This window comes from Mustela lutreola, chromosome 1, assembly GCF_030435805.1.
Source record: "Mustela lutreola isolate mMusLut2 chromosome 1, mMusLut2.pri, whole genome shotgun sequence".
In the NCBI taxonomy this organism is placed as follows: Eukaryota; Metazoa; Chordata; class Mammalia; order Carnivora; family Mustelidae; genus Mustela; species Mustela lutreola.
The window spans coordinates 187,193,146-187,218,101 of record NC_081290.1 but is presented as its reverse complement, the minus strand read 5'-3'; the positions used below and the strand labels follow the sequence as shown (position 1 = coordinate 187,218,101).

The 24,956-nt window shown below is 41.5% G+C and overlaps 1 protein-coding gene across 8 annotated transcripts in view; it reads left to right on the top strand.

Moving 5' to 3' along the window:
* CADM1 (cell adhesion molecule 1) overlaps nt 1–24,956 on the top strand; it is a 325,193-nt gene that overhangs the window by 7,162 nt on the left and 293,075 nt on the right. The window contains exon 1 of one of the 8 annotated variants that reach the window (XM_059181441.1): nt 167–221. The exons of the other annotated variants lie outside the window; for them this stretch is intronic. Within the exon in view, the coding sequence (XP_059037424.1) occupies nt 182–221 (40 nt within the window). The 5' untranslated portion in view covers nt 167–181. Of the gene's footprint in view, nt 1–166; nt 222–24,956 lie in introns of those variants that run through there. 8 annotated transcript variants of the gene reach the window in all.

Here is a 24,956-nt window from a genome sequence, read left to right as displayed (position 1 = left end):
CGCTGGGTGGGGCAACTTTTTTCTTTTAGTAGATATTTTACTGGAATAGAGTCATTTGACCCAACATTTTGATCTAGAGATTCAGAAATGTTAAATAGGCTTAAAATGAAAGCACTGTGATATATATTTAAATGCTACTCAGTGTTTGAAGATGATATTCCAGTGACATGGACTTTTAAAAATGCCTGGAAGAAGAATCTTGCTCTTGGCAGTCTTCCTCGGTAAGGTAGGGGCTCTTAAGCTATCCAATCGTGGACTGCAGTGTCAAACTGGAATTAAATTATGAGGTCCCCGGAGCGGACAGGGAGGAACCCGCTTGCAAACAAAGGGTTCACCTGCCCCATCTCTCCCATTGTCTGTACCAGATCGCCACTTGGCTCAGATTAACGTAGAAGTTAACATGTCAGAAGCTCAACCTTTCATCTTTTCTGCCATAGGTATCAACTTTTCTCAAAGTCTCCATTATTGCAAATGACACCACCGTCGTCCTGGTCTCCAAGGTCCTGAAATTCAGAGTCTTTTTTTTTTCCCCCTCCTTAGCTTTCACTCTTGGATGGAAATAAAATGGGGCTGATTGTTTCTCCACGACATTCTTGGCCTCGACGTCCTCTAAAGCATGTCTTACTAGCAGAAGCTTCCCAGGCAATTCCCCTGACCCCAGCCTCTGCCGATCGGGATGGAAGCCTACCTGCCCGCGCTGTGACACTGCCCTTCCAGAAAACCTAATCTCAGATCTGGCATCCGATTCGCAGTCCTCCGGGTTCTGTCTTTAGGTTGTTCCTTCCTCAACTGCTTTCTTATCCCCCATTTCTTACTACTTTTTCCAGTTCGGTCCTGGTGGGACCGGAAGACAGATCTCTCTACTGAACTGAGGAAGAAAGCGGTTCTGCTCTCAGCCTTTAGCTGGTTGTCTCTGCATGACACTTCCCTCTTACCTGTTTTTCACTTGACTGTTTTGGTTTCTAGGTGGAGGCCTGCTGAGTCTCCTTGCCCACCTTGCGGAGAAACACCTTCCCTTTGCATCGTCGGTCTCACCAACACGTGCTTATCTAAACTATACCCTGACACAGACCTTTCTTTTTCTGCTTTACAGGTATATACATGAGTATGTTTCTTTACAGTAAATCGAAGTGTGCACATGTTGTAGCCGTTTGTTTTAATGACGACTTTCAGTACCGGGGTGCCGACTGTGTGTAGGGTCTGTTTGGTTAGGACGGTTTCGCGTGCAGGCACTTACTACAGCATGAAAATGCCGTGATTGACTTAACAAATTACACGCCAGCAAAGTAAGAGTTTCCCGCAAAAAGTCGAGCCCTCAGGAGTAGGAAGACTTCAGAATTCTGGGTCAGAGTGAGGGGGATCTGCTGACTTGGCATCAATGAGACATACCCCTCTGAAGATGATGCAAAAGATTTACCCCTTAGAAGAGTGATTGGTGCTTATGTTCAGAATGTCTAGTTACTAAGAAGTACCTACTTGGGGAGCTAGAAGGACAGTGTGCTAAAGGCCAAGCCCTTACTAGTCCGATTTTTAAAGAGCTCTGACTCCGAGGACAGTGTTGCCTGCCTAAGTTCAGTCGTCTGGCGTCAGGATGGGTCGCATTTCTGTTGATCATGGAGAGGGTGCATCTGCACCGGCTTAAGAAAAAAATGAAACTTTTGTTTCTCAGTCTAGCTGCTAATCTTGTTATCTTAAGGATCTTTTCAAAGCCTCTATCTGGTAATATTATCTGCCACCGTTTTCCCCTTATTTTATTTATTTTTGCTCTGGGATCCTTCCCCTGCCAAGTTCAGAGCTTGCTAGTAGAGGATTATATAGCATTATTCAGTGATAAGAAAACACTTGATTATTACAGAGTATTTGGGGTCAGTCTTGGGAAAAAGTTGTATGTCCAAGTGTGGTATGTGCTTGGCTCTTATACCTGTGATAAGCCAAGCCACCCAGACGTTATCAGCTTGAGTCTCTCTTCTGAATAAGAAAGGAGCATTGCTGCATTCCTCTTGCAGAAACCCTTACTTAAACAATGAAAACTTCATAGATAGGGAGGAAAAAAACCCCAAGTTAATGTAGTATTCAATTACTGCTCAAATGGTTTTATCTCTTAAAAGGTTCAAGTACAGATTAGCTTAAATGACACTGAACTTCACTTTTCCTTGTGCGTATCTTGTGAGCACACATCCTTGTGAAGAGACCTCTGTCTCTTTTCTTTGAGTTTTGTTAGTAATCACATGAATGTTAGTGGCTGTTCGGTTCCCTTTTCTGAAGCAAATCTCTTCTATCTCTGGTCCAGGTTGGCAAGCGGAATACCCAGTTTAGGTTACAGAATAGTAAAGCCTAGTGCTTTACTCATGAGTTAAAAACAGCAAAAACAATCTACCTTACAGGGTGTTAAAAAAAAAAAAAAAAAGATCGTGTGTATGAATGTACTCGAGAAGAAAAAGTATTTTATACGTAGGCTCTTAGGAAAACAGCCACACGTTACGGATAGGGGCTATGGCTCTGGCTACGGGTGCTGCTGTGATCATGTTTGGGAATACTGAGAAATGCTAGGCTGGAAGGATTAATTCAGGATGTATTCAGCTCTCTTTATTTAAGCTGAGACTGGAGAACAAAGTGGCCATAAGATCCCGCTTGGAATCAGATGTTCTTTGGAAGTAAATGGAATCCCCCTGTCTCCTTGAAGAAACTAGCAGTGATTATAACCTCAAATTTGAGAGCTTTAAATCACAGACAGGACTTTATTATTTTACTCAACCTCTTATATTTTACGTACTCTATTTATATCAAGAACTTGATATGTTCTGTCACTAACCCATAAGGCATCTGGTAGAAAAAGGAGAATTAAAAAAAAATTTATTTTTAAAATGAGTATCTGCTTGTATACCAGGCATTGAATTAGGCACATTCATAGTTGAGTAGGTTGGGCTTTGTGGTCCAGAGGTTGTAGTCTTATTTTTTTTCTTAACTTTTATTTTAGAAAAATTTTAAAACCACAGGAAAGTTAAAAGACAAGGATCATGAATGCTTTTAAACCCCTTACCTGGATTCATCGAGGGTTAACATTTTGTCCATTTGCCTATCTAGCTAAGTCGTGTATACTCACATACGTTTTTTCCTTTTTTTTTTCCCTGAACCACGTGAAAGCAAGTTGCGGGCATGGTGGCACTTTGTCCTTGAGCCGTTCGACGTGTAGCTCCAACTCCTGAGGAATAAGGACATTTTCCTGCCTAACCTCGGTGCCATTATTGCATTCCAGAAATGTAACACTGATTCAGTAATATTATCTAGTATCTAGTCCATATTCAAATCTCCCCGGTTGTTCCATTGGTGTTCTTTTTGTGTGTTTCTTTGTCCTTCCTGATCCAGAATCTACTGGAGAGGAGATCGTGCGCTGGATTTGGTTTTCACATCCCTCTTTTTTTTTTTTTAATCTAGAAGCATTCCTTTGCCCTCCATCTCCCTCCCCCCCCTTTTTTTAAAGGAGTCGGGGGTGTCTCTGATGTTTTGTTAAGTCTAGAGCGATGTTTTGGAGCATGTCCCACAGTTCCGCAGATTCATCATTTCCCCACTGTCTGATTCAGGTCACAGTCACAGTCCAGAGCGCAGCATAGCTGCTGTCGTCACTTTTCTGATAGTCTCACCTCAGTCTGTCCCAGTAGTGGTGAATGGTACATTTGATCCCTTGGTTGACTATAAAAGTTCAGTTACTTAGTTTCGGTGGATTTACAGAGTTCTTCATTTTTGTCTCTTTGTAATTAATCAGTAATCTGTGGGCTATTTTGAGACTGAACATCCTGTTCCCTAAAAACTGTTCATGTAGTGGTTTTGGCAGCATTGATAAACCTTGTCTGAATCGAGTATTATACCGGTAGCTACAAAATAGTGATTTTTCTAATTCCATCATTTCTCTACACTGGGTAGGAGCGCTCTTGTGTAAAGAAGGATTTACCCTAACCCCTCCTGTCCTCTTTTTTGAAAATCACAATGGACTCAGAGATTAAAAAAAAATATATATATATATCAGTGTACTATATTTCATCATGTCTCATTTGGCCAGTGGGAACCCCTTGTTCTGGCTCTTGCTTCCTTTTGATCTATCTCCTCTAATTTTTAAGTGCTTTCTTATTTTCTGCTGTAAGAAGATGTCTACTCTCACGTTGTCTTTTCCCTGCCCCAGACCTGGAATCAGGGTCCTGATTCCTGACTCCTTCCAGTGGAGGAGTGACATTTAGATAACAAGGAAGTATGCCCTTTGCTATTGACTTGTGTCAGCAGACAGAATATAAGTATAATAAATTTACATATTTAGTTACATATTTTATATATTACAATTTTAACAGAAATATTATATCATTAAATATTTTTGTACATATTTATATATAACTTCATATATAGATATTATATATATATAAAAATTATCTATGTCTCTCTCTATACATATCAATTCTAGTTTAATACCCCAATGTTCTTTCCTCCTTCTCTGTTCCTTGTTTGTATCTTTCTTTTCCCATGGTGAGAACCTTGGTTCCCAGCCATGCCAATGTCTTAAAATTAAATAAAAACTTTTTTGAAATTATTCTACCAAGACCACTGTAGACAACAAACCTACCAAATAAAGTTTGAGACTTTTTGTCAATCTTTTTGCCTTTAAACCTTTTTTTTTTAAGGCTTTATTTATATATTTGTAAGACAGAGAGAGAGAGCATGGGCAGGGGAGGGAGAAGCAGGCTCCCTGCTGAGCAAGGAGTCCAGTGTGGGATCATGGGATTTGATCCCACGGCCCTGGGACCATGACCCAAGCTGAAGGCAGACACTTAACTGATTGAGCCACCCAGGCATCCCTCTTTTTGCCTTTTAAATAGATTCCCATGGAGGATAGACAGAGTACTGTGTTTACAAGTTCACAAGTTAGTTCCTTTTCTGTGTGTGTGATCGATTAGCTATATAAATACATAGTTAAGATCATTTGTTTCTGTTTATATTCAGTTTTAGATTTTTTTTTCTTTCACCTCTTGATTTAATTATATATTTTGAACATGTAAATCATTAATATGGCTTAAAAGTCACAACTATATAACATAGTCTTAGGGGTGCCTGGGTGGCTCAGTGGGTTAAGCCTCTGCCTTCAACTCAGGGTCATAATCTCAGGGTCTTGGGATCAAGCCCTGCATAAGGCTCTCTGCTCAGTGGGGAGCCTGTTTACCCCACTGCCTCTCAGCCTACTTGTGATCTCTCTCTGTCAAATAAATAAATAAAATCTTCAAAAAATTAAAAAAAAATAGAGTAGTCTTACTCCCTTATCTGTGCTTTCTGGCACATTCCTACCTACCTTCCTATAGGAGCCAGTTTCATTCCTTCCTCATAGAGCCTTTCTGGTTTTCCTTTTGGAAAAATACTGGTAGCTGTTTTGTTTTTCTTTTTAATTTGTTTGTTTGTTTGTTTTAATACTTTTCTACAAACTGTGTTAACATCTGCCTATACCCCTTCCCTTTATTTGGGAAATCCTCTGGTCTCATATTTATTTTGATGATTTCCCCCCAGTTGGCTTTATCTTACTTAGAAGCCAATTTTTTCTTACTATCTTCATGTCCTCTTCATGTCTCTTTCATTTCTTCCTTTCAGGGTAATAGTTCTCTGTGGGCCCTTGGAAGAATTCTGTATCTGTTTTTTATACTTAATTCACCAGGTTACTTGCAGCAAAATAGGGAATGCCCCTTTCCATATAATGCAGTGTGTGTCTGTGATGTTTAACAACCATGGCTTGCCCTCCTCGTCATCAGTCTTTCTTGACTCCTCTTTTCATCCTGCAAATTGGCAAATCTGTATCTCCAGCCTCAATGCCCCCATTCTTCCCATTCCTGCACCCCCCTCCCAAGTTGTGCTTACTTACTGGTAAAGTAAGTGGTGTGCTTACTTACTGTAAAGTCCACTGCCTTTTGCATCTAAATGTGAGACCATGTTCTAAAACTGCCTACTGGACATCTCAGTCTAGGGGTTCCACAGTTAGCTCAAAAATATTAATGACAAGCAGCAACTAGCATTCCTTTAGGGTTTTCATAATCTCATATAACCCCCATTGTCACCGTGTGAGTAGTGACCTCTCTTACTGCATTTGACAGATGAGGGAACAGAGGATGATAGGCCCCTTGTCCAAGAAGCATAAGAAATCAGTGGCAGATCCAGGTCTGTCTTCAATACCTGTGCTTCTAAACACTTTGTTCTATTTTCCTAAAATTCAAGATGTCTGAAACTGAGCCTAGCATCTCTCCTCCCCAAACCTCCCTCTGTCCTGTGTTTCCTATCCTGAGGAAGTGTACCACCATCTACCCCATGCATTAAATCAGTCTGAGAGACATCTTAGAGTACTTCCTCATCCTACACTCTCTGTTACTTACTAGGTCTTGCTTGTCTCTTGCATTCACTCTGTTTCACGATCCCTGCCTCAGTTTACCCTTATCCTCATTTTATAGTGAGGAAAGGAGTTTCACACTGATAGAAATGTCCCTTAATTGGTCCGTTTACCCCTAGTCTTATCCCTTATAATGCATCCCTAACGCTGGTTTTTGTAAAATACATTTGATTGTCACTTTCATGCTTACCGTGTTTAAATGTCTTCTTGGCATCTTGAGGACAATGCTGACACTCTTTCAACGTAGCCTACAGTGCCCTTCATCACCTTCTGTCTTCTTCTCCTACTCATTTTGTGCCAGTCACATACACCATGTCCTTTTTCTTAGGACTAGCTGTAGGTGCTATCCACTGTGTGCTTTGCTTTACCAAAGTAAACGTGCCTCAGATATGCCATGATCTCTCAGGCCTTTCTGCTTTTTTAATACGGTCCCCCTTCTTCCTGATACATCTGATATGTCCGATTCCGACATGACTTTTGGGATGCACTTCAAGGACCAATTCCTTAAGGAAATGTACTATTAACTCTCTGGTTGACTAGGTACCTTTTTTTTTTTTTTAAGATTAAAGTTTTTATTTCTGGGGCACCTGGGTGGCTCAGTGGGTTAAAGCCTCTGCCTTTGGCTCGGGTCATGATCTCAGGGTCCTGGGATCGAGCCCCACATCGGGCTCTCTGCTCAGTGGGGAGCCTGCTTCGCCCCCTTCCTCTCTGCCTACTTGTGATCTCTCTCTCTCTCTCTCTGTCAAATAAATAAAAATATTTTTAAAAACATATTTTATTTCTTTATTTGAGAGAGAGAGACAGCACGAACAGGAGGGACAGAGGCAGAAGGAGAGAGAGAATCTCAAACAGACTCTCCATGGAGCCCATCAGGTCCTTGATCCCAGGACCCCGAGATCAGACCCTTAGCTGAAACCAACAGTTGGACATTTAAGCAACCACACCACCCAGGCACCCTGGTTAGGTGCCTTTTCTTTGTGCCTTTCTTCTGACTTAGCTTCTTCCTTCCTGTTAAACATGCTTCTCGAAATGCCCCAAGTTCTTTCTGTATATTTGTTCAGTTGTTTTCACCAAAAGAAACAATCCACTCTCTGGCCAAAAGTTTGATTCATTTTATTCACTTTTATTCACAATATTCACTCACTCTTCTTATACTATCTGATTTCCAGTCTGTACCCAGCCTGTCTCTTCTGCTTTGTTGTGAATACTGGTGGTTGCGGGTATATGATTTGCACGAGTCCTTCGTGTTCATGGAATTTCACTTACGGGTTGTCTTATTATCAGCTTTTAGAATGAGAATTCTTCATAGAAGTTGTTTGTTCTCTCACAGTGGGTGGCGAGCTGTCAACGTGCTTGACTTCTTCATAGCCTGAAGGATTGACGCTGAGTGTGTTTGCTCATACTTGGTTATTGGGCAATCGTTGGAGAGATTTAGACGACCTGCCCAGAGAAGAGAACCTCTTTCCATTTATTTAATCTCTTAGCAGTCCAGGGATGGCTGGACTTTGAGTCCTTGTCATGTTGTGTTGGCACTTTGTAGTTGAGACAACACACCCAGAATTTTCTCTCAGAGGCCCTCTGCCCCCTCCTCCGTTTTCCTGAGAGTCTTGTCTTAAAACGGAGATATACTCTCAGAAGAGGCATGGTGAACTTAGGGAAATTTAAACCTCAGGGTAACAGTTTTTCTTGTACAGTAATAAAGATGTATGTGGAGTCAGTGGCTACAGGATCAAAAAATAGATCTCGGTAGTCGGATCAAACAAGAGAAATGGCTTGTTGCCGCATTTACAAAAAATGAGACGGGTGAGGCAGTCTGTCTTTTGAAGACACTTGCACTGATTGTGAGAGTCTGTAGTTGGTGCTAAAGTGTGGCAAAATTAAGCTCATTTGCCTATGGGGGATCTAGTCTCAAACAGTCAGGTTTCCTGAGGGTCTGATGGGGATGATGGGAGAGATCTCCAGGAGGGTTTGCTACCATTACCTTTTAATTTAGGAGAAGTTTGGAGTTTGTTCTTTCCCGTGAACATAGAGGTGGAACCCACTCTAACCGGAGTTTATTGCTGTAATATTTTTTAAATGCATGTATGACACTGATATATCTGTGACCTTGTAAAGGCGTCTTTAGGGGGAGGCGGTGGCCAGCCTTTTTTCTCACTGTCATAAGCGATCCCTGTTCAATAACTTACTTCCTGACAGTATTGTGGGGGGAGGAGGACCTATCATAACTTGTATTTTATGGCCTGTTTCTAAAGCGTTCCTTCATATTCACATCTATCCATTTAGACTTCTCCCTGCCTAAGGCATGCACCCAGCCTCATCTGTGTTTGGTGTTTTAAATGCTTTGAATTATGGAGAATCATAGCATTTTATCGATGCTTCCCTTGTAGCTATATCGCTCTGTTTTGTTCTTAGGTTACATAGCTTGCATTTCTGAGGCATTGTGGGTGGATTATTGCAATTAGTTGAGTTTTGTGTGGAATCACGTATGTGCCTTGATTTCTACCGGGTACCATCCCTCCCCCACTTTCTGGGTAGAAATTTTCTCAGGGACTGCTTTCTCAGAAATCCCACAAGTTGCGGTCATTAAACCCTTCCTTTCCACCATAAATCTTGGTAAATATATCTTTATCAGCATGACCTGCTGTCAAGTAAATGGTTTGATAGCAATATTCAAGAAAAATTATATCTTTGACATATAAATTTTGTCAGTGCGTCAACGTATAGTATATGATTGGTATTACTCACGAAAAAGAAGAGATTAGTTAATCAATTTCTCCTAGAATTAGGTGGTTAATGCTTCAAGCATCCTATTTAAAAGCAATTGCTTCTAGGTCCTGTTGGCAGGATTGCTTATTTCATTATTCTGGTCATTTGCATGAAAACAAGTTGATGATTCTTTAAATAACCATCCCGTTCCGTTTTCTTTTCCTCTTGAAATGTTATTCCTCGAGCTTTATATTCCATTCATGCTGCAGCATGAATCAGGTCTAGAAAGTTAGTCTTTTGGGCTAAAGTAGTAGCAGAACTTCCCTTCACCTTTTTTTTTTTTTTTAAAAACCAAAACTGATCTCCCATTTTCATATTAATTTATCTATGATTATATCTTTTTATCCTTGTTTCATGAGGTGAGTGCATTCAGAGTTATGCTTTAATAGAATATTTTTCAAGGTTTTAGGATTTTTTAAAATGAGGTCATCACCTTGAAGATTATGACCTGAACTTTTTATGAACTAAAGGAGCAAGAAAAGGATAGACTTAAAAAAAAAAAAAGAAAAGTGAATATATAATCTACTTATAATGGAATAACTGGTCAGAGTTAATTCATTTTTTAACATTTACCTGGTGCCGGTTTCCAAAGCACTCTTCCATTTCAGCAAGAGAAGCTCCACATTTATATCCTGATCGCTGAAAGATTCTCTTTGAAATAAGTGCTTTTCAAAAAAGATGTGAAAACCACTGGCCTAAACAGAATGAGTCCTTCAGGTTCAAAACAAGGCTGGAGAGAGTGACACCCAGTTTACTGAGAGCACATCAGGGATGAGGCTGAAGCCAGAAATGGGCAGTCACAAGGAATGCTCCTTTGTCTTGCCTTTCCTCTCTTTATATTCTCTGTGGGGCTCCTGAAGGTGTGAAGGAGGCTGCAGCACAAAACTGGATAAGGACTTGAGAATTCACATCACTGTCCTCTCTGTCCTTCCACAGGAGGTGGGGGGAGTGCAGAGGGGAGGGAACAGGAAGGGAGTTGGAGTGCAGAAGGCTCTACACTTAAACCAAGTCTTGAAAACGGGGAAGAAAGAGGCGAGAAGAAAGGATATTATCAGGTTGAGAGAGAACCACATGAATCAAAGTTTACAGGTAGGAAAGCTAAGACCGAGTGTGAGATGGGATTTCGGGAAAGAGAGCTGGTGCCAGATTGCAGAAAACCTTTGAATGTCGAAGTTAGATTTAATTCAGGAGGTCATTGGGAACTATTGAAGGGATTTTGAGCAGTGAGTTAACATCAGATTGATGCTTTAGGAATGTGCATCTGGCAATGGTTTGTGCATAGATTATAAACGAGGGATTGGTTAGTGGTATGATAGTTCGATAAGACTTCATGAAAACTTGAAGTAGGGTAGCGGAAGAAGAATGGAGGTAGAATGGACTGGATTTGATGGCTGAACAGAAATGGGGATTGAGAGCAAATAAAGACTAAAAAGTGAAAGTGTGCTTCGATTTTTGAACTTCAGTAGCTTAAGAGAGCAGCTGTTCCCATGAACAGAAATAAAACTATTGAACGATGGGTTTAATAAGGGAAGACAATGAGTTTGGTTTTGGGAGATGTTAAACTTGAGCTACTGCAAGAACATGGTGGAAACACTTAGAAGGTGGTTTAAAATGTGGTCCTAGGGTTTAAGAAGAGAAGTGGAGAGCAGAACTAGAGATGCAGATTTGAAAGTCATTTGTAAAGGGTTGATAGCCGAAGTTCAAAGTGTGCATTGATTCACTTACTTAGGTAATAGGTAAGATAATGTGCGTCCAACAGCGAGTTAGTTGCTGGAGATGAGCATATGGGAGATCCTCCAGGTAGAACCCTAGGGAAGGTGTATTTTTCAGGGACAGGCTAAGTCAGTGTGATGAAGTCCAGGAAGGATGAGTCAGAGGAAGGAGAATAATGTTGTAGGTGTGAGAGAGGCAGGGTTGATGTGGGATGGAATTCTGTTATCTAAATGGCTGAAGAGTCGTGAAGGGGAGAAGGGGAGGGTTGTCTTGGAAGTGAATGAACTCGGGGGAGGAGGTTCTAGAAGAATGAATGAAATGAGACAAGTAATAACTTAGCCCAGTCACACAGCTAGGATGTGGCCACACTGGATCGAGTTTCCATGTTTTGGACTAGAATGTACTACAATGAGATCAGTTTTCAGTGTTGTACCCCAGTGCAGCAAACCGTGCCTTTCACCATGGTATACGGAGCTGTCGAGAGCCTGTTCAGCCTGTCCATATTACTTAAAATGTTTAATTAAGATTCTTGAGGTTGTGGTGTTGAATAAAGGGCAAATTAATGAACTTCCCAACTGTCCCTGCATTTCATGTAATGAGTGACAGCTTTGGCAGGCATAAGCACGGAGGGAAGATAGATGGCTGCTGTTTTTCTGGAGTGTGCTTCTTTAACAATAAGCACCAGACAACACAAACAAACCCTAGTGTAGCACAGGGAGCACTTCCTGGATGGCAGGAAGAAATCTAGGTCAGCTTCACAGCAGCTCCTTTTCTTTAGGTAGATTCATGTTTGCCATCCTCCTTTTCAACAAGCTGTGTAAAGACCATGCCTGTTTCCTTAGTACATATTAGCTGGCAGGGGGTCACAAATTAAATTGATGTGTGGGAGCATTTTGATGTGCAGTTGAGTGGTGAAAAGTGTGGCTCAGGCTGAATACAGCAGCCTGCCGAGTTGTGGTCTGTGTTGCCTGAACTCTTCCGGGTGAAAGATACATCCTGATGGAAGTTTTGCATATCACCTCGAGGAGATGATGGCTCTGCTCCTATAGGTAGAATGATCAGAACGCAGCTCACGTTAGCTGGGGAGCTCTGAAAACTAGAGCGGGCGAGTCTAGCACCTCAAGCATCTTTTCTCAAGCCATGCCTCTCCAACGCTGTTCGATAGAACTTTTCCGTGATGGTGGGAGTAGTCTCGATCTGTGCTACCCGGTGTAGCCTCGTGCCCCCTGTGACTGGAGCGCTGAAATGTGGTGACTGCTGCTGAAGAACTAACTTCTCAATCCTATTTCATTTTAATAAATTTAAACTTAAATAGCCTCATACGGCTAGTGGCTACCATCTTGAACCACAGAGCTCCACACGTAAAATTCAGAAGGGAAATTCTCATGCTCATTCCATAGCATGAACTAGTGAGAGAGGGGGTTAGAAGAGCCCTCGGGCTGACTTTGACATTCACCCCACTTTCGGTAGATTCATCTTGTATCTTGGACTCAGCTATTGTGGGCATCCAAATTGCACATTTTTCTTGACTTTTCTCTTGGTTTTGATGTTGCAAAGCTTCTGGAATATCCTAATTGCCCTTTCGTTATTTGAGGAGTTACACCTTTTGGCCTCAGAGGGGTCCAGCTCACATCAAGTCCACAGATTAATAGCTCTCACTCTGTCCTTCGGATGCTAAATCTTGAAAGTTACTCTTACGTGACCATATTGCAGTGCCAGTGTGCCAATGCACATTGTTATCTTTTTTTTTTTTTTTTTTTTTTTTGTGGATACTGAAAGTGAGTGAAATGTGAAAAAAACATTATTCATTTTAAATAGTTTGACTGCCAGGTTAATGCGACTCTTAAGTGGAGCTTCCTGAGGTCTGGCCATAGTAACTGCTTTTAACTTGATTTAAAGTTCTTAAACATTCTGAATTGCTTCACCTAATCTTTTTATACTGAACGTACAATTTTCAGGCTCTTTTTTATTTTCAAATCCATAACTGACAGCTGCTCAACACCTCATTCAAATAGTTTTAAGAGTTTTAGAGAAAAGTTGGGACAGACTGGATTTGCTGACATCAGTTGGATTGAGATATTGTGGATTTAAAGATGATAGAGAAGGAGGAAGAAAAATACCAAGTAATTATTGCATGTTCACTGCTTGCTCAATGACAGTGATTTGAAACTTAATAACCAACAGAACTGAGAGGTAGCAGAAGGACATTGGAGTGAACTTTCAAAACTTAGCATAAGAACGACCGTTCCGTTTGAAAGCAAAATTTTCATGTGTGGTCCTATTTGTTTTACTATATTTTAAAAGAATCTTGATGCACAGAAATGTCTCTATCCCAAAACCTCACTACAAACTTTTTCCTTGAAAGAGATTCTGTGGGTTCTGTGGGACAGTAAGCTCCTGAAGGAGCTAACTCTTTCGGACAGTCTGTGATGTCTAGTGCACAGCCAATGTGGTCATTTCGTAAGAGAAACCAAGGTCAGAAGCCCTTCCACCTCTACTTCTAGGGACAAATGGAAATTGCTGTGTGACTCAACTCAGGAAGACTCTGTGTGACTCCACGGTGAATATAGACAAGCTTCCCGGTGTATTTGTCCAAGATTAAAATTAATATGACTATACATTTCATCCTCAGTTTTTTAATGCTTCTTGAGTAAATACTGCATGCTTATCTGTGTGTACGTGTGTGTGTTACCCACTCTGTGTTCACTAAAAATAGTAAAAATACAGTAAAAATAACAATGCGGTGTGCTAAGAACTATAGCAGGCATAGTTTGGGAGTGCTGCAGGAGCGCAGAAGAGGAATACCAGACTCAGTGTGCAGATTGGAGTCGGTAAAGACTTTTGGGGGGGCCCTTGAGATGAGTCTTGAAAGGGAGGTACGAGATGGCCGTGGAGCTGGTATTAGGAGTTTTTCCAGGTAGAGAGATAATATGTGGACAGATACAGAAGCATAAAAAGCATGGGGGATTCTGGGAACTGCCAAAAGTCTGGCATGGCTGGGGGGAAAAAGCCTTTGAGGTAGCAGCAACAAATGAAAGTGAAAAAGGCATGTGGGAGTCAGGAGGACTAACTTGGTCATGAGGAGTTTGGGCTTTATCCCAGGGTGAGTTGCCTAGAGTGGGTGGAGGGGGCGGGTGGTGAGGATGAGACCGGTGTGGAATGTACTGGGGAGATAGGAGAATGTTAGGGAGAGACCACAGAAGAAGCTGAGGTTTTTGGGGCACCTGTACTCGGGGATTTGCTAAGCAGTTTGGGAGGAAGTTGGTTTCAAGACGTATTTATGTGGATAGAATTTCCTGACTGAATATGGGACTGAGAAGAGAAGGAGGAGCCTAGCTTAATGACCATGTTTGCTTGGGTGTTCTAAGCAGTGATAAGTCCGCTAACCAAGACAGGGAGTTGAGAATCCCAGGCGGGGGGTGGGATTAAGGCCGGTGCCCTCAGTGTTGGCGAGGTGTGTGGCGTACCCACGTGGAGATACCCAGCTGCATTCTAGAACATTCATTTGGAGCCATGGCCATGGGCAGGCGCTCCTAAGAAGAATGTATACTCCGGGTACAGGCAGGAGAGGGGCTAAAGACAGAACTTCATGGAATGTCAACACTTCAAGGAAAGGCAGAAGATGAACCAGTGGAAGGAACCAAGAAGGAGCTGTCGGCTTTTGAGGAAAACCAGGAGGGCTTTATCTTAGCATCCAGGAGAGGAGCGAGTTGTAAGAAAGGGGGGGAGAAGCACTGACAAATGCTGGGGGAGGTAAGATTAGATAAAGGAGGCCATTCTCGGACCTAGCGTTTAGGTGTTTACAGGGGAGCTCGGTGCAGTGGTGAGTGGAAACCAGATGGCCGTGGGTGGCGTGAACAGGGAGTGCAGAGTGGGAGGCAGGAGTCTAGACGCGTGTTTTAAGAGACTTAGCTGGTGAAGGTAGGGCAAGGGAGAAGGAAGTGGAAATAGATGTAGGATTGAGGGGGCTTAAAAATATGTATATATTTAAAATAGACAAGAAAATATGTACATATATCAGAAATAGGAGATAATAGGGACGCCTGGGTGGCTCAGTCACATGAGCGTCTGCCTTTAGCTCAGTGGGATCGAGCCATTCGGGCTCCTTGCTCAGAGGAGAGCCTGCTTCTCCCTCTCCCTCTGCTCCCACCTTGTGCTTGCTCTCTCTCTCTCAATAAAATCTTAAAAAAAAAAATAGGAAGCAATGCTGAGGGAGATAGAAGATAAAGAAGAGTTGATCTGCTTGAGGAAACAAGTGCCATGATGAAGGCCAGGAGGAGGCAGAAGAGACCATGTTTTCTCTGGCGATGGAGGGAATGCGGAGGGCCTTGAGAACAAGGGTGGGTGTGGGTTAGATTGTACATGGTGGAGTCGAAATACCTCAGCTGGTGAGCTGTGGTGACCGCAGTCCCCTTGGCTGCCCATTGGCCTCGCTTGGGCAGCGGACTGAGTGCTCCTCTTTTCCCAGGTAGATGCTTTCCTACTGAGGTGTCCTTGATATCTTTTTCCCTTTTAGAGGGAAGGCAGGTCAGTGTGTCATGGACATTTAGAGCTAGAGGGACTTGGGAGGTCACACAGACTAACCTCCTTATCTTGTAAATGAAGGCACTGAGACTCAGAAAATTGAAGGGACTTACTCATTAAATCCAAGGCCAGGACCGAGCTCCAGGCCTCTGACTTGCAGCCCAGGGCTCTCTTTTCTGTACCCTGCTGCCTCCTTGATAAGGATTATGAATAAATCCAATTCATTATAAATGCTCTTAATGTCTTATTTTGGACACCGGGAATTCTATATGATTTTCTTTCTGTCCCAGCTGTTTTTCCCCTTCTGCCTTGTCAGGTTCAAGAAGTATGACCATATGCGAGGATGCTAAAACAAAAAGTTTATTTTTCCAAATGAAGGTATTTGATTAGATGAGAATATTTGGGGACTCATAAAAAGGTAGATCTTAGATGGTGAAAAGTTTGGAATTTCTAGCCTTAGAAACTAATTTGAAAGACAGGCAGATTTATTCATTCAGGCATCTGTTCATTTTAGGGTTCCTTAATTCCGTATTTCACAAGCAAGTGCCTACTATGTGCCAGATGTTGGGAGGCGATAAGATAGAATTCCCATATGTGTCCCAGTGACTGTTCAGAACTGACTCTCCCGTTCTTTCCATGGAGAGCATCGGGTTTAGTATCGGTAACTTGCGTCTTCTTGGGATCTGCCATCTCCATCCTTGGCCCAGACAAGAACTAAGAAGCAGATAACAGCACATCTGTTGGACAAACACAGATTTGGCAGGAGTGATTTACTCTGGAACAGGGGACCCTTAATTAATTATCATTGTTTATAATACATTTTTCTCCTTTGTTTCCAAGAATGAGAATAATTCAGCAATACTATTGATAAATAAAACATAAAAGGTCAGTGATGGTTGCCCTGGTAACTATATTTCTCAGCAAGTATTTTGTTTGCCATGAAATATGTCCTGGGTGATTTACTGGAAAGCAGACTCTGAATGTCATGACTTTTTGTATTTGAGTTTCTTATGTACTCTTTTAGGAGTGACAATTTGGTAAGTTTTTTGTGTTGGATTCTGAAGCTTGCAAGTGTGATGGGGATCCTTGCATCCCCCCCCCCCCTTTTGGAAGATAAACAGAAAACTGTGATTACAGTGAATCTATTTGAATCAAAGAGGAACTTCTAGGTTCTAATGTGGATTTAAGAGTTTTTCAGTGATTTTTGGGGTACATGAAATTTCTTAAAACTGGAATATTTTTATGTAGGGTGTGGACAATGCATTATTTTCTAATAAGTAATCAGGAATGTGTTAAAACATACCTTTTGATTTAATACCTATGCAATTAATTTTGAGTAGAATAAATTATTTTCAAAAACGGATTAAAGATGAAAATCAAAATAATTAAGCAATTATAGCAATTGCTACCTTGAAGATTTTTGGTAGTATGAATTAAAGTTAAGTGGATAATTGAAAAAAAGAAGTGTAACATATTCTATGACCCTGAACAAAAACCTGTTTCACTGAATTCAGCTTATAGAAGTACTTTAAATATATATACAGAAGGATGTAACTGCTGCATTGTTTTAATAACAAAAAATTGGAAGCAACCCAAATGTCTATCTCTACAAGACTGGTGACATAAATTATGGTCTGTCCAAATAATAGAATACTTTGTAGCCATTAAAAAGAATGATGTAGATCTGGGTCTACTGACAGGAGAAGATTTTCAAGATATATATCAGGAGGTTGAAGAAATGCGACTTGTAGAATACTGTATATGTAGAATGATTCTATTTTTCTTGAAAATGTTATATTTTATGTATAAGAAATCTGCAATGCATACAATCTAATTACTATATCCATTCCAAATTTGAAGAATAAATAAAGTTATTAACAATGGTTGTCCCTGGAGAGTGGGATTATGAAGGACTTTTACTTTCTAAGTTTTATTTGTATATTGTTTGAAATTTTTATGCTGAGTATAGGTTACCTTTGTAATTTAAGAAAAAAAAGAGATGCAAAGCCTACGATTTAAAAGGTTTAAAAATTGGTTGCAATAGATGGTGTTTTAAAACAAAAAGAGAAAGAAAGAAAGAAATATTGAGGCACCCAGCTGGGTCAGTTGGTAGAACGTGCAACTCTTCAATCTCGGGGTTGTGAGTTCAAGACCCACATTGGGTGTAGAGCTTACTTAAGAATAAAATCTTTTTTTTTTTTTTTTAAAGATTTTATTCATTCATTTGACAGAGAGTGAGTGTGAGAGAGCGCACACAAGCAGAGGGAGAGGGAGAAGCAGGTTCCCCTCTGAGCATGGGATCTTGACCCCAGCCCAGGGCAGCCTCCCAACCAACTGAGTCCCCAAGTTGCCCCTTAAAAATAATATCTTAAAAAAGAAAAAGAAAAGAAAGATATGGATGTTGTATGCATGTACATTAGTCTTTGTAGAAACTATCTGCTGTTTGGTTTTGTCTGGATACCTTGGACTTTGAAGAAGTGTTTATATTTACGTCTCTTACACCCTTGATGCTGACAGGTTTTTAACTCTTTCCTAGATACCTACCAGCTGTTTTGTTCTCCCACATTCTAATTGTTTTCCAGCACACCTTTTTCTAGGTTATCACTTTGCCAGGTGACTTGTTTATTTCTGTTACTTAGTTGCTACCAATTATGGTTTGATCGATTATTTTGCTTTTTGTTAAAAGAAATTTTGGTGACCCAAATACTGGATTTGTTTAATTTTAAACATTATATAAACTCTACATATCAGGGAGTTGAGGAATGGGAATTTGTGGTCTTGAGGATGTCATCTGGTTGTGATTTGCTAGATCCTGACTCTGCTGTGCTGAATGTAGAGGAGGAAGGTGTGGGACTGTGGGGCTGGCCTGGGGGTGGCTGCGGTGGTGGGGGGGAGGGACAGAGTCCTCCTCTCCTGCAACCAACTGCAAATAGCTAGCAATCTGGAGAAGAGGCTTCCTAGAGGTACAATCAGTTGTCTTTTTGGAGAGGAGTCACCAAAGCCAGTAGGATTAGGAAGACCATGTACACAGGCCAGCGGTTGATGGCCATTCTCAGTGTACAGCATAGTTTGTTAGCACAGAGTAGAGCAGAAAAGAGACTATTTCAGACCCTTGCCTTGAGGTTGACTGTTTCAGTACAGTGATGATACCTGTCAGAATAAAGCAATAAAGTGAGGCAGATCTTAGGACACAGGACTGACGTTTTGGATACACTTCATGCATCTGGTGACTTAATACATGTTCAGAAAACAGGCTTACATTTTTAATTTTCTCTGCTTCCCTGTTTACACAAATCATGATAGGGAATTTCTTTTCTTGAAAATATGCATTGGATTCTTGTCCTTGGGAACATCATGAAAACATGCTTTTAAGCAGTTTTAGATAAGAGATTGCATGGGTTAAGATTTAAGTCAGTGTTTTTCAAAAACTGTTTTGACCGTGACTCATGCAACCATATGCACAGTTAATATGTTCGGTGCATCCTTATTTATTTTTATTTTTATTTATTTATTTATTTTGCTGTATGGCTTCATATTTCTTTCCTTTCCCTTTTCTAACAATCCCCAATCCCATCCACTATATTCTGTTCTTCTTGATCTATCCATTCATTTTTGTATCCAATCCAACCCTGCTGTACCCTACTCTGTTCTGCCCTTTCATCTCTAGTCTGTTTCATTTAAACAGTTGCTGGGTGCTGCCCATTAGATTATGTTAAGACCCACCATTTGAAAATTATTGATAGAAATGATGGCAGATTGTAGTCAATAAGATTGCCCAAGGGCTTGGATGTTATGTTTATTTTTTGGAGTGTTGTCTATCATTTTCTGTAGAAGTGAATGTGTTAACTTAGTCACGGTGTCTATCCTGTGGTTCACCAGCATAACAAGATGCCCAGATTAAGCTACTTCAATATGAGATACATGTTATTGTTGATTTCTAAGGCCTCTTTCTTCTAGGAGAGTTTTGAACCAGGCAATCTTCATCGTCCTGGACTCTCCTATCGTGTAAATGTTGAGTCCTCTGAGTATTCAATGGTGCTAATGAAGTCTGCATCTTCTCTGTGCCGATCATGCATACCGAGTGTTTAATTTTCCGGGCGCTTTCTCCTACCACCCAGCCCATCTCCCGGTCCCCCTTGACTGCCACTATTGAGGCATGTCTAGAGAATGCAAACCCATTGTAATGTTGGCCTCAGGCTCTACCTCCAAGCCTGGAAGGTTCTGCCTCAGAAAAAGAGAAACAAATCACAAGTCACCCAGTATACTTAAAACCCACATAGAACTAACTGACCTTGTATCATCTGACCTTGGTCACCTTTTATTATTGATAATTTAGCATTGACTTTGTTCTTGAATTATTTTAATGGAATTTTCACCTCATTTTTAGGACTAGAGCATAGGTTACCTTCTTGAGACTTGAGAGAGCAGGCATAAATATGTGTCTTTATTTACTGTAGAAGCCAACTCTGTGCCAGGACAAGATTGATCCCTGATAAATGATTTGATTTGAATGTGAATTGCATATGAAATGCTGAGACTGTGGTAATACCATAATAGTCTTAAAATATACCCAGTGCTCGCTCTGAGCGCATTAAATCCATCATCTCATTGAGTTCTCGCAACTATTGTGTGATGTTGGTACTGTTCCTAGTGAAAATTTGTTTAATTGATGCTTTTAGGAATTTGTTGTGAAATTTACAAAAACTAAAATTTACTTCTTTGAGGGTACAGTTCTGCAACTTTTGACAAATGTGCAGAACCTGTAACTAGCCCGTGGCATAGGACTGCCTCGGGCACCGTACTGTTCCTCTTTTGCGCTTTTGTAGCCAAACCTTTCCTCTACTCCTAAAAATATTTTTATGGTTTAGGCACCTGGGTGTCTCAGTCGGTTAAGCGACTGACTCTTGGTTTCAGCTCAGGGCCTGATCTCCTGGGTGGTGGGATGGGGCCCTAGGCCAGCTCTGGGCTCAGCTGGGAGTCTGCTTGGGATTTTTTCCCTCTGCCCCTGCCCCAGTGCGTGTGTGCATACTCTCTCATAAATAAATAAATCTTAATAAATATATGATTAAATTTGATCTTATGGGAGATGTATGCAATTTAACTAAATTATAAAATAAACTTTTCATTTTGAATGTGAGTCTGAAATTTTGCAGTGACACAAAGTGAAAATACAAACGATTTTTTATTAAAAATTAACATTTTCCAGGGGCATCTGGCTGGCTCTGGTGTTTGAACACGCAAACTGTTGATCTGAGGGGTCATGAGTTTGAGTCCCGTGTTGGGTATAGAAATTATTTAAAAAGAGAGAGAGAAGAAAAATACACATTTTACATCCAGAAGATTTGCCTGTTAAAAAAATTGTATGCCTTGCTTTTATTTTGTTCTTTATGCATAGGGTTTGGTAAATTTACCAAGGCTGGAGTGAAGGAAAAAAAAAATTAAAAATATCCGTTGGAGTCTTCTGAATTGATACTTAGGGTTCTCTGATTATCATGATGGATGGCTGCATCTCCTCTAAGAAGGATAGAAAGTCTGCTTCTTTTAGGGTTATATTTATTCATCAGAGCCTTTCATGGTGAACTTAGAGAATGTCCTTTTTAGTTCGCCTAACTCCTAACTCATGGAGCTCAGAAACAAGTAGCCACCAGTCTGCTCTCCATTCCTGTGCTTTTATGTCTTTTCTAGCATATCATAGATGAAATCCTACTGGCTGCGGCATTTTGAACCTGGCTTCTTTTAACATATTGCCTCTGGAGTTCATCAGTGTTGTGGCGTGGTGTACTCCTTGCTACACGGTATTCTGTTGTGTGGATGAACCAGTTTGGGCCTTCATCTCTCCCAGGACATTTAGGCTGTTTCCAGTGTTGGGCAGCCCGAGAACTGTGGCTGTAAATATTTGTGTACAGATGTTTCTGTACACAGGAGTTTTCATTTGTCTTGAATATAATGCCTAGTGGTAGGATTGCCAGGTCGTCCGGGATGTATGTGTTTAGCTGTTAGAGAAAGTGCCACCCTCCTTTCTGGAGTGACTGTACCATTTTTCATCCCTGTTGCCATGCAGAAGAATCGCGTTTGCTCTGCATCCTTGTCAGCACTTAATACTGTCAGTGTGTGTGTTTAGTTTTAGTTCTTTATCTAGTCTGTCCCTATATATCTAGTGGGTGTGTAGTGGTAGTGCGTTATGGCTGTTAGGAGGGTTGACAACACTGACCCTAGCTTTGGCCCTCCATCTTTTTCCTGGCCCATGTGACCTTCCTCAGGGTTACGGGTCCCAGGCCCTGTGGAGGTTCCTGTGTGCCCTGACCCGAATGCAGAAAGGCTTGTTCTCCTCTTCCCTAAAGTGGTGCACAGAAGGCCCCCTTTTAGGTAACATGACTGGTGTGTAGAGGGCCCCATGACCTCACCACTATGCCCTTCGCTCCATAAATGCTGAGGACTAAGTTCACCCTGGCGACCAGCAAAGCCACAGAGAGGGGCAGTTGCCTCCTGGCTCTGCTGTGGCCCCGTCCCCCTGCAGTGGGCTACCCCGGAGAAAGCTCTGCGCGCAGTCTGGAGCGGCTGGCCTTGTTCTCCTGTCTTCTCAATACTTTCTCAGCCCGGAGGAGGCTTCTCTGACTGTCCTGCTCCTTCTCACAGCGTCTTTATTTTGTGTGTCCCTGATGACCAGTGTTCGTGAGTATCTCTTCACGTTCTTGTTTGCTGTATCGCCTTTGGTAAAGTGTTTTCCAATTTTTTTGTCCCTTTTGAAACAAAATTGGGTGTTTTCACTGTTGAGTACTCAGTGTCCGGGGGGAAAGGCCCTTGTCAGATGCGTGGTTTGCATGCTTTCTCTCGGTCTGTAGCTGGTCTTGTCACTCTCTTCAGAATGTCTTTCACAGAGTTTTTGATTTTTAGAAAGACTAGTTGATGAATTCAGTCTCTTACAGAGTATACTTTTTTTTACATTGAGGTCTGTGATTCATTCTGAGTTAACTTTTTATAAGGCAGTAGGTATAAAGTTTATCTTTGTTGCATATGAATGTTCTGTTGTTTTAGAACCCTTTGTTGAAAGGACTATCTTCTCTTTTTGGAATGACCTTAGTACCTTTCTCGAAAAGCAGTTGGCCCTAGGCGTGTGGTTTTATTTTTGGACTTCTTTCTGTTTCACTGATGTGTCTTTTTGCCAGCTGCGGTAGATATTTCTAAACCTCAGATTACTGAAGAGGAAACGGACTGAGTCGTGGTCAGATTAAGTAGCTTGCCCGAGGTAATTCAGCCGGCCCAGGATTGACCCGGGGCTTGGACCAGCGCTGGAACTCAAGGCATGCTGGGAAGTTATCTTGGCACCTGTCCTCTTGAAATTTTTGGTTTCGTGGAAATGTCTTTGGAAGAGACGTGACAAGTGGATCTCCTAGAGTTATCTGAAACGTGAAATCAGTTTTTGTTTTCTTTTTTTTTTTTTTTTCTTTCCCCTGAATCCAGACTATTAATTATCAGACAGTGTTATCAGCATCTCTAACAAGGTATAACATTCTCTTCCCAATCCAGGGTGGTCGTCTGTCATTTTCCTTTTATTTTAAAGAGAGCAGTAGCAATAGAAGTGTGTTCCATATACGGTAAGAAAAGAATGTTTAGGATTTGTGAATGTGAGAACACAGATGGGCTAAGAGAGACTTGCATCCAGATGGCTTATGCGGGGAGCTTGGTGAGAGGTAAGAGAGTGACACTAATGTGGCAGTGAATAATAAAATAACATTTCAATATTGGCAAACTGGGGGATTTTGAAGAATGCCATCTTTTACTCCTGATTTTTAAAAATGAAGCTTGTACTTGGATCGGCTAATAACTAGGCGCACATGTACCTATGTTTAGTGATAGAAACTTCTAAGCATTTTGAGAGTCCTCTCTAATGATTATAGCCTAGGCACTCTGTTCGTTCCTCTCTTCACCGAGGTAAACTGACCCAGAAACTTCCATTCAGATGTACAGGATAATTAATGATTGGATAGTTGTTGTGAAATCATGTGAGTCTAGCTGTCACCGTACGTGGTTTCACAATTTCTTGTGGTGACTTTCAAGATGGCTTTCTGTTCTTATATACACTTTTCCTTCTAAGAAGCCATTTATTCACTTTCTTTAAAAGACCCAGGACTCTGAAACCCCATCTACATTCCATTGTTAAACTCACTGTCCCCTCTGCGGGCTCTGCTGTCTGCTTAACCAAGGGCTGCCGCTGCCAGGATGACCTTTGGATACCAGAAGCTTAGACCCCAAACTATTTCTCCTCACCCTTACAAATAAGCAACCATTCTCAATTTCCCCTCTATCTTCTAGAAGATAGACTTCCCCTCTCTCGAGCCTCACAATCATGTTTGACCTCTCTCTCTGGTGAGTCCGTTAGCCAATTTCTGCTGCTTGTTTCTCTACGGTTGGTTTGGATCTCTCTCCTCTCACCCCGCACTGTGCCTGCATGGCTTCTCGTCTTCTTCCTCCTTCCCTGGTTTACAACCATCCGTTTAGCTCGGTGCCTTCCTGGCCCTGTGCATGCCAAAACAAACCTTTTTTTTTTTTTTTTTAAGTTTTTATTTACTTATTTATTTGAGAGAGGGGCAGAGAGTGGGGGGACAAGCAGGGAGAGTGGCAGAGGGGGAGGGAGAAGCAGACTCCCCACTGAGCAGGGAGCCCAATGCGGGACTCCATCCCAGGACCCTGGGATCATGACCTGACCCAAAGGCAGACACTTTAACTGACTGAGACACCCAGGCACCCACGCTAAACCAAATCTTGCTCTATTACTTCTGTTCATGCCCTCATTCCATCCAGAATTATCTCCTCCTTAGCCAGGATCTCTGCAGATTCATAAGGGCATCACTCCATTGCCATCTCCTCATTGTGATCCCCCAACCCACTGCAGGTGGACCTGCTTCCTCCCTCCTCTGATTCCCCCTGAAACACATCAGCATCTCCTGGAAATACTCAGCAATGCAAATTCTCAGGTCTCACTCTAGACCTGTGGAATTGGAAACTTGATGGGGTCCGTGGGATGGAGAGCAAGCTGTGTGCGTGTAACAAGTCCTTTGGGTGCTTTCTTGCTTGGGAATCCCTGCCCTCTGCAGAGCCAGTTCTACGTACTTCTTTCCCAGTGCTGGGTAGCCTTACCCTATTTCTGAGAATTTCTTAGCATCTGTCACTTTTTTTTTTTTTTTTCCAATTTGAATACCTCATTCTCTTTTGTAGCCATTTCTAATTCCTCACTTAAAATAGCCGGCTCCTAATTCTCTTCTTTGAGAAAGGCTGAGAATACTCTCCAAGGAATGGGGGTTCAGCGCGTACTGTCCTCATTTCTCCTTGTTGGTCCTGCTGCTCCATAAGGGCTTTGGTTCATTGGCCATATGTGTGTTCTGTCTTTTTAACAGATACGGTGGCGTCACATAGTCCCTTAAACTAGCATAGGATACACTTGCTACACATTTTTGGTATGTCAGTTTCACTAGAAGCTTGGGGAAAAAATTTAAAAACCATAACTATATTATCGCGTAGAATAGAAAGTGAAATGGACATTAAC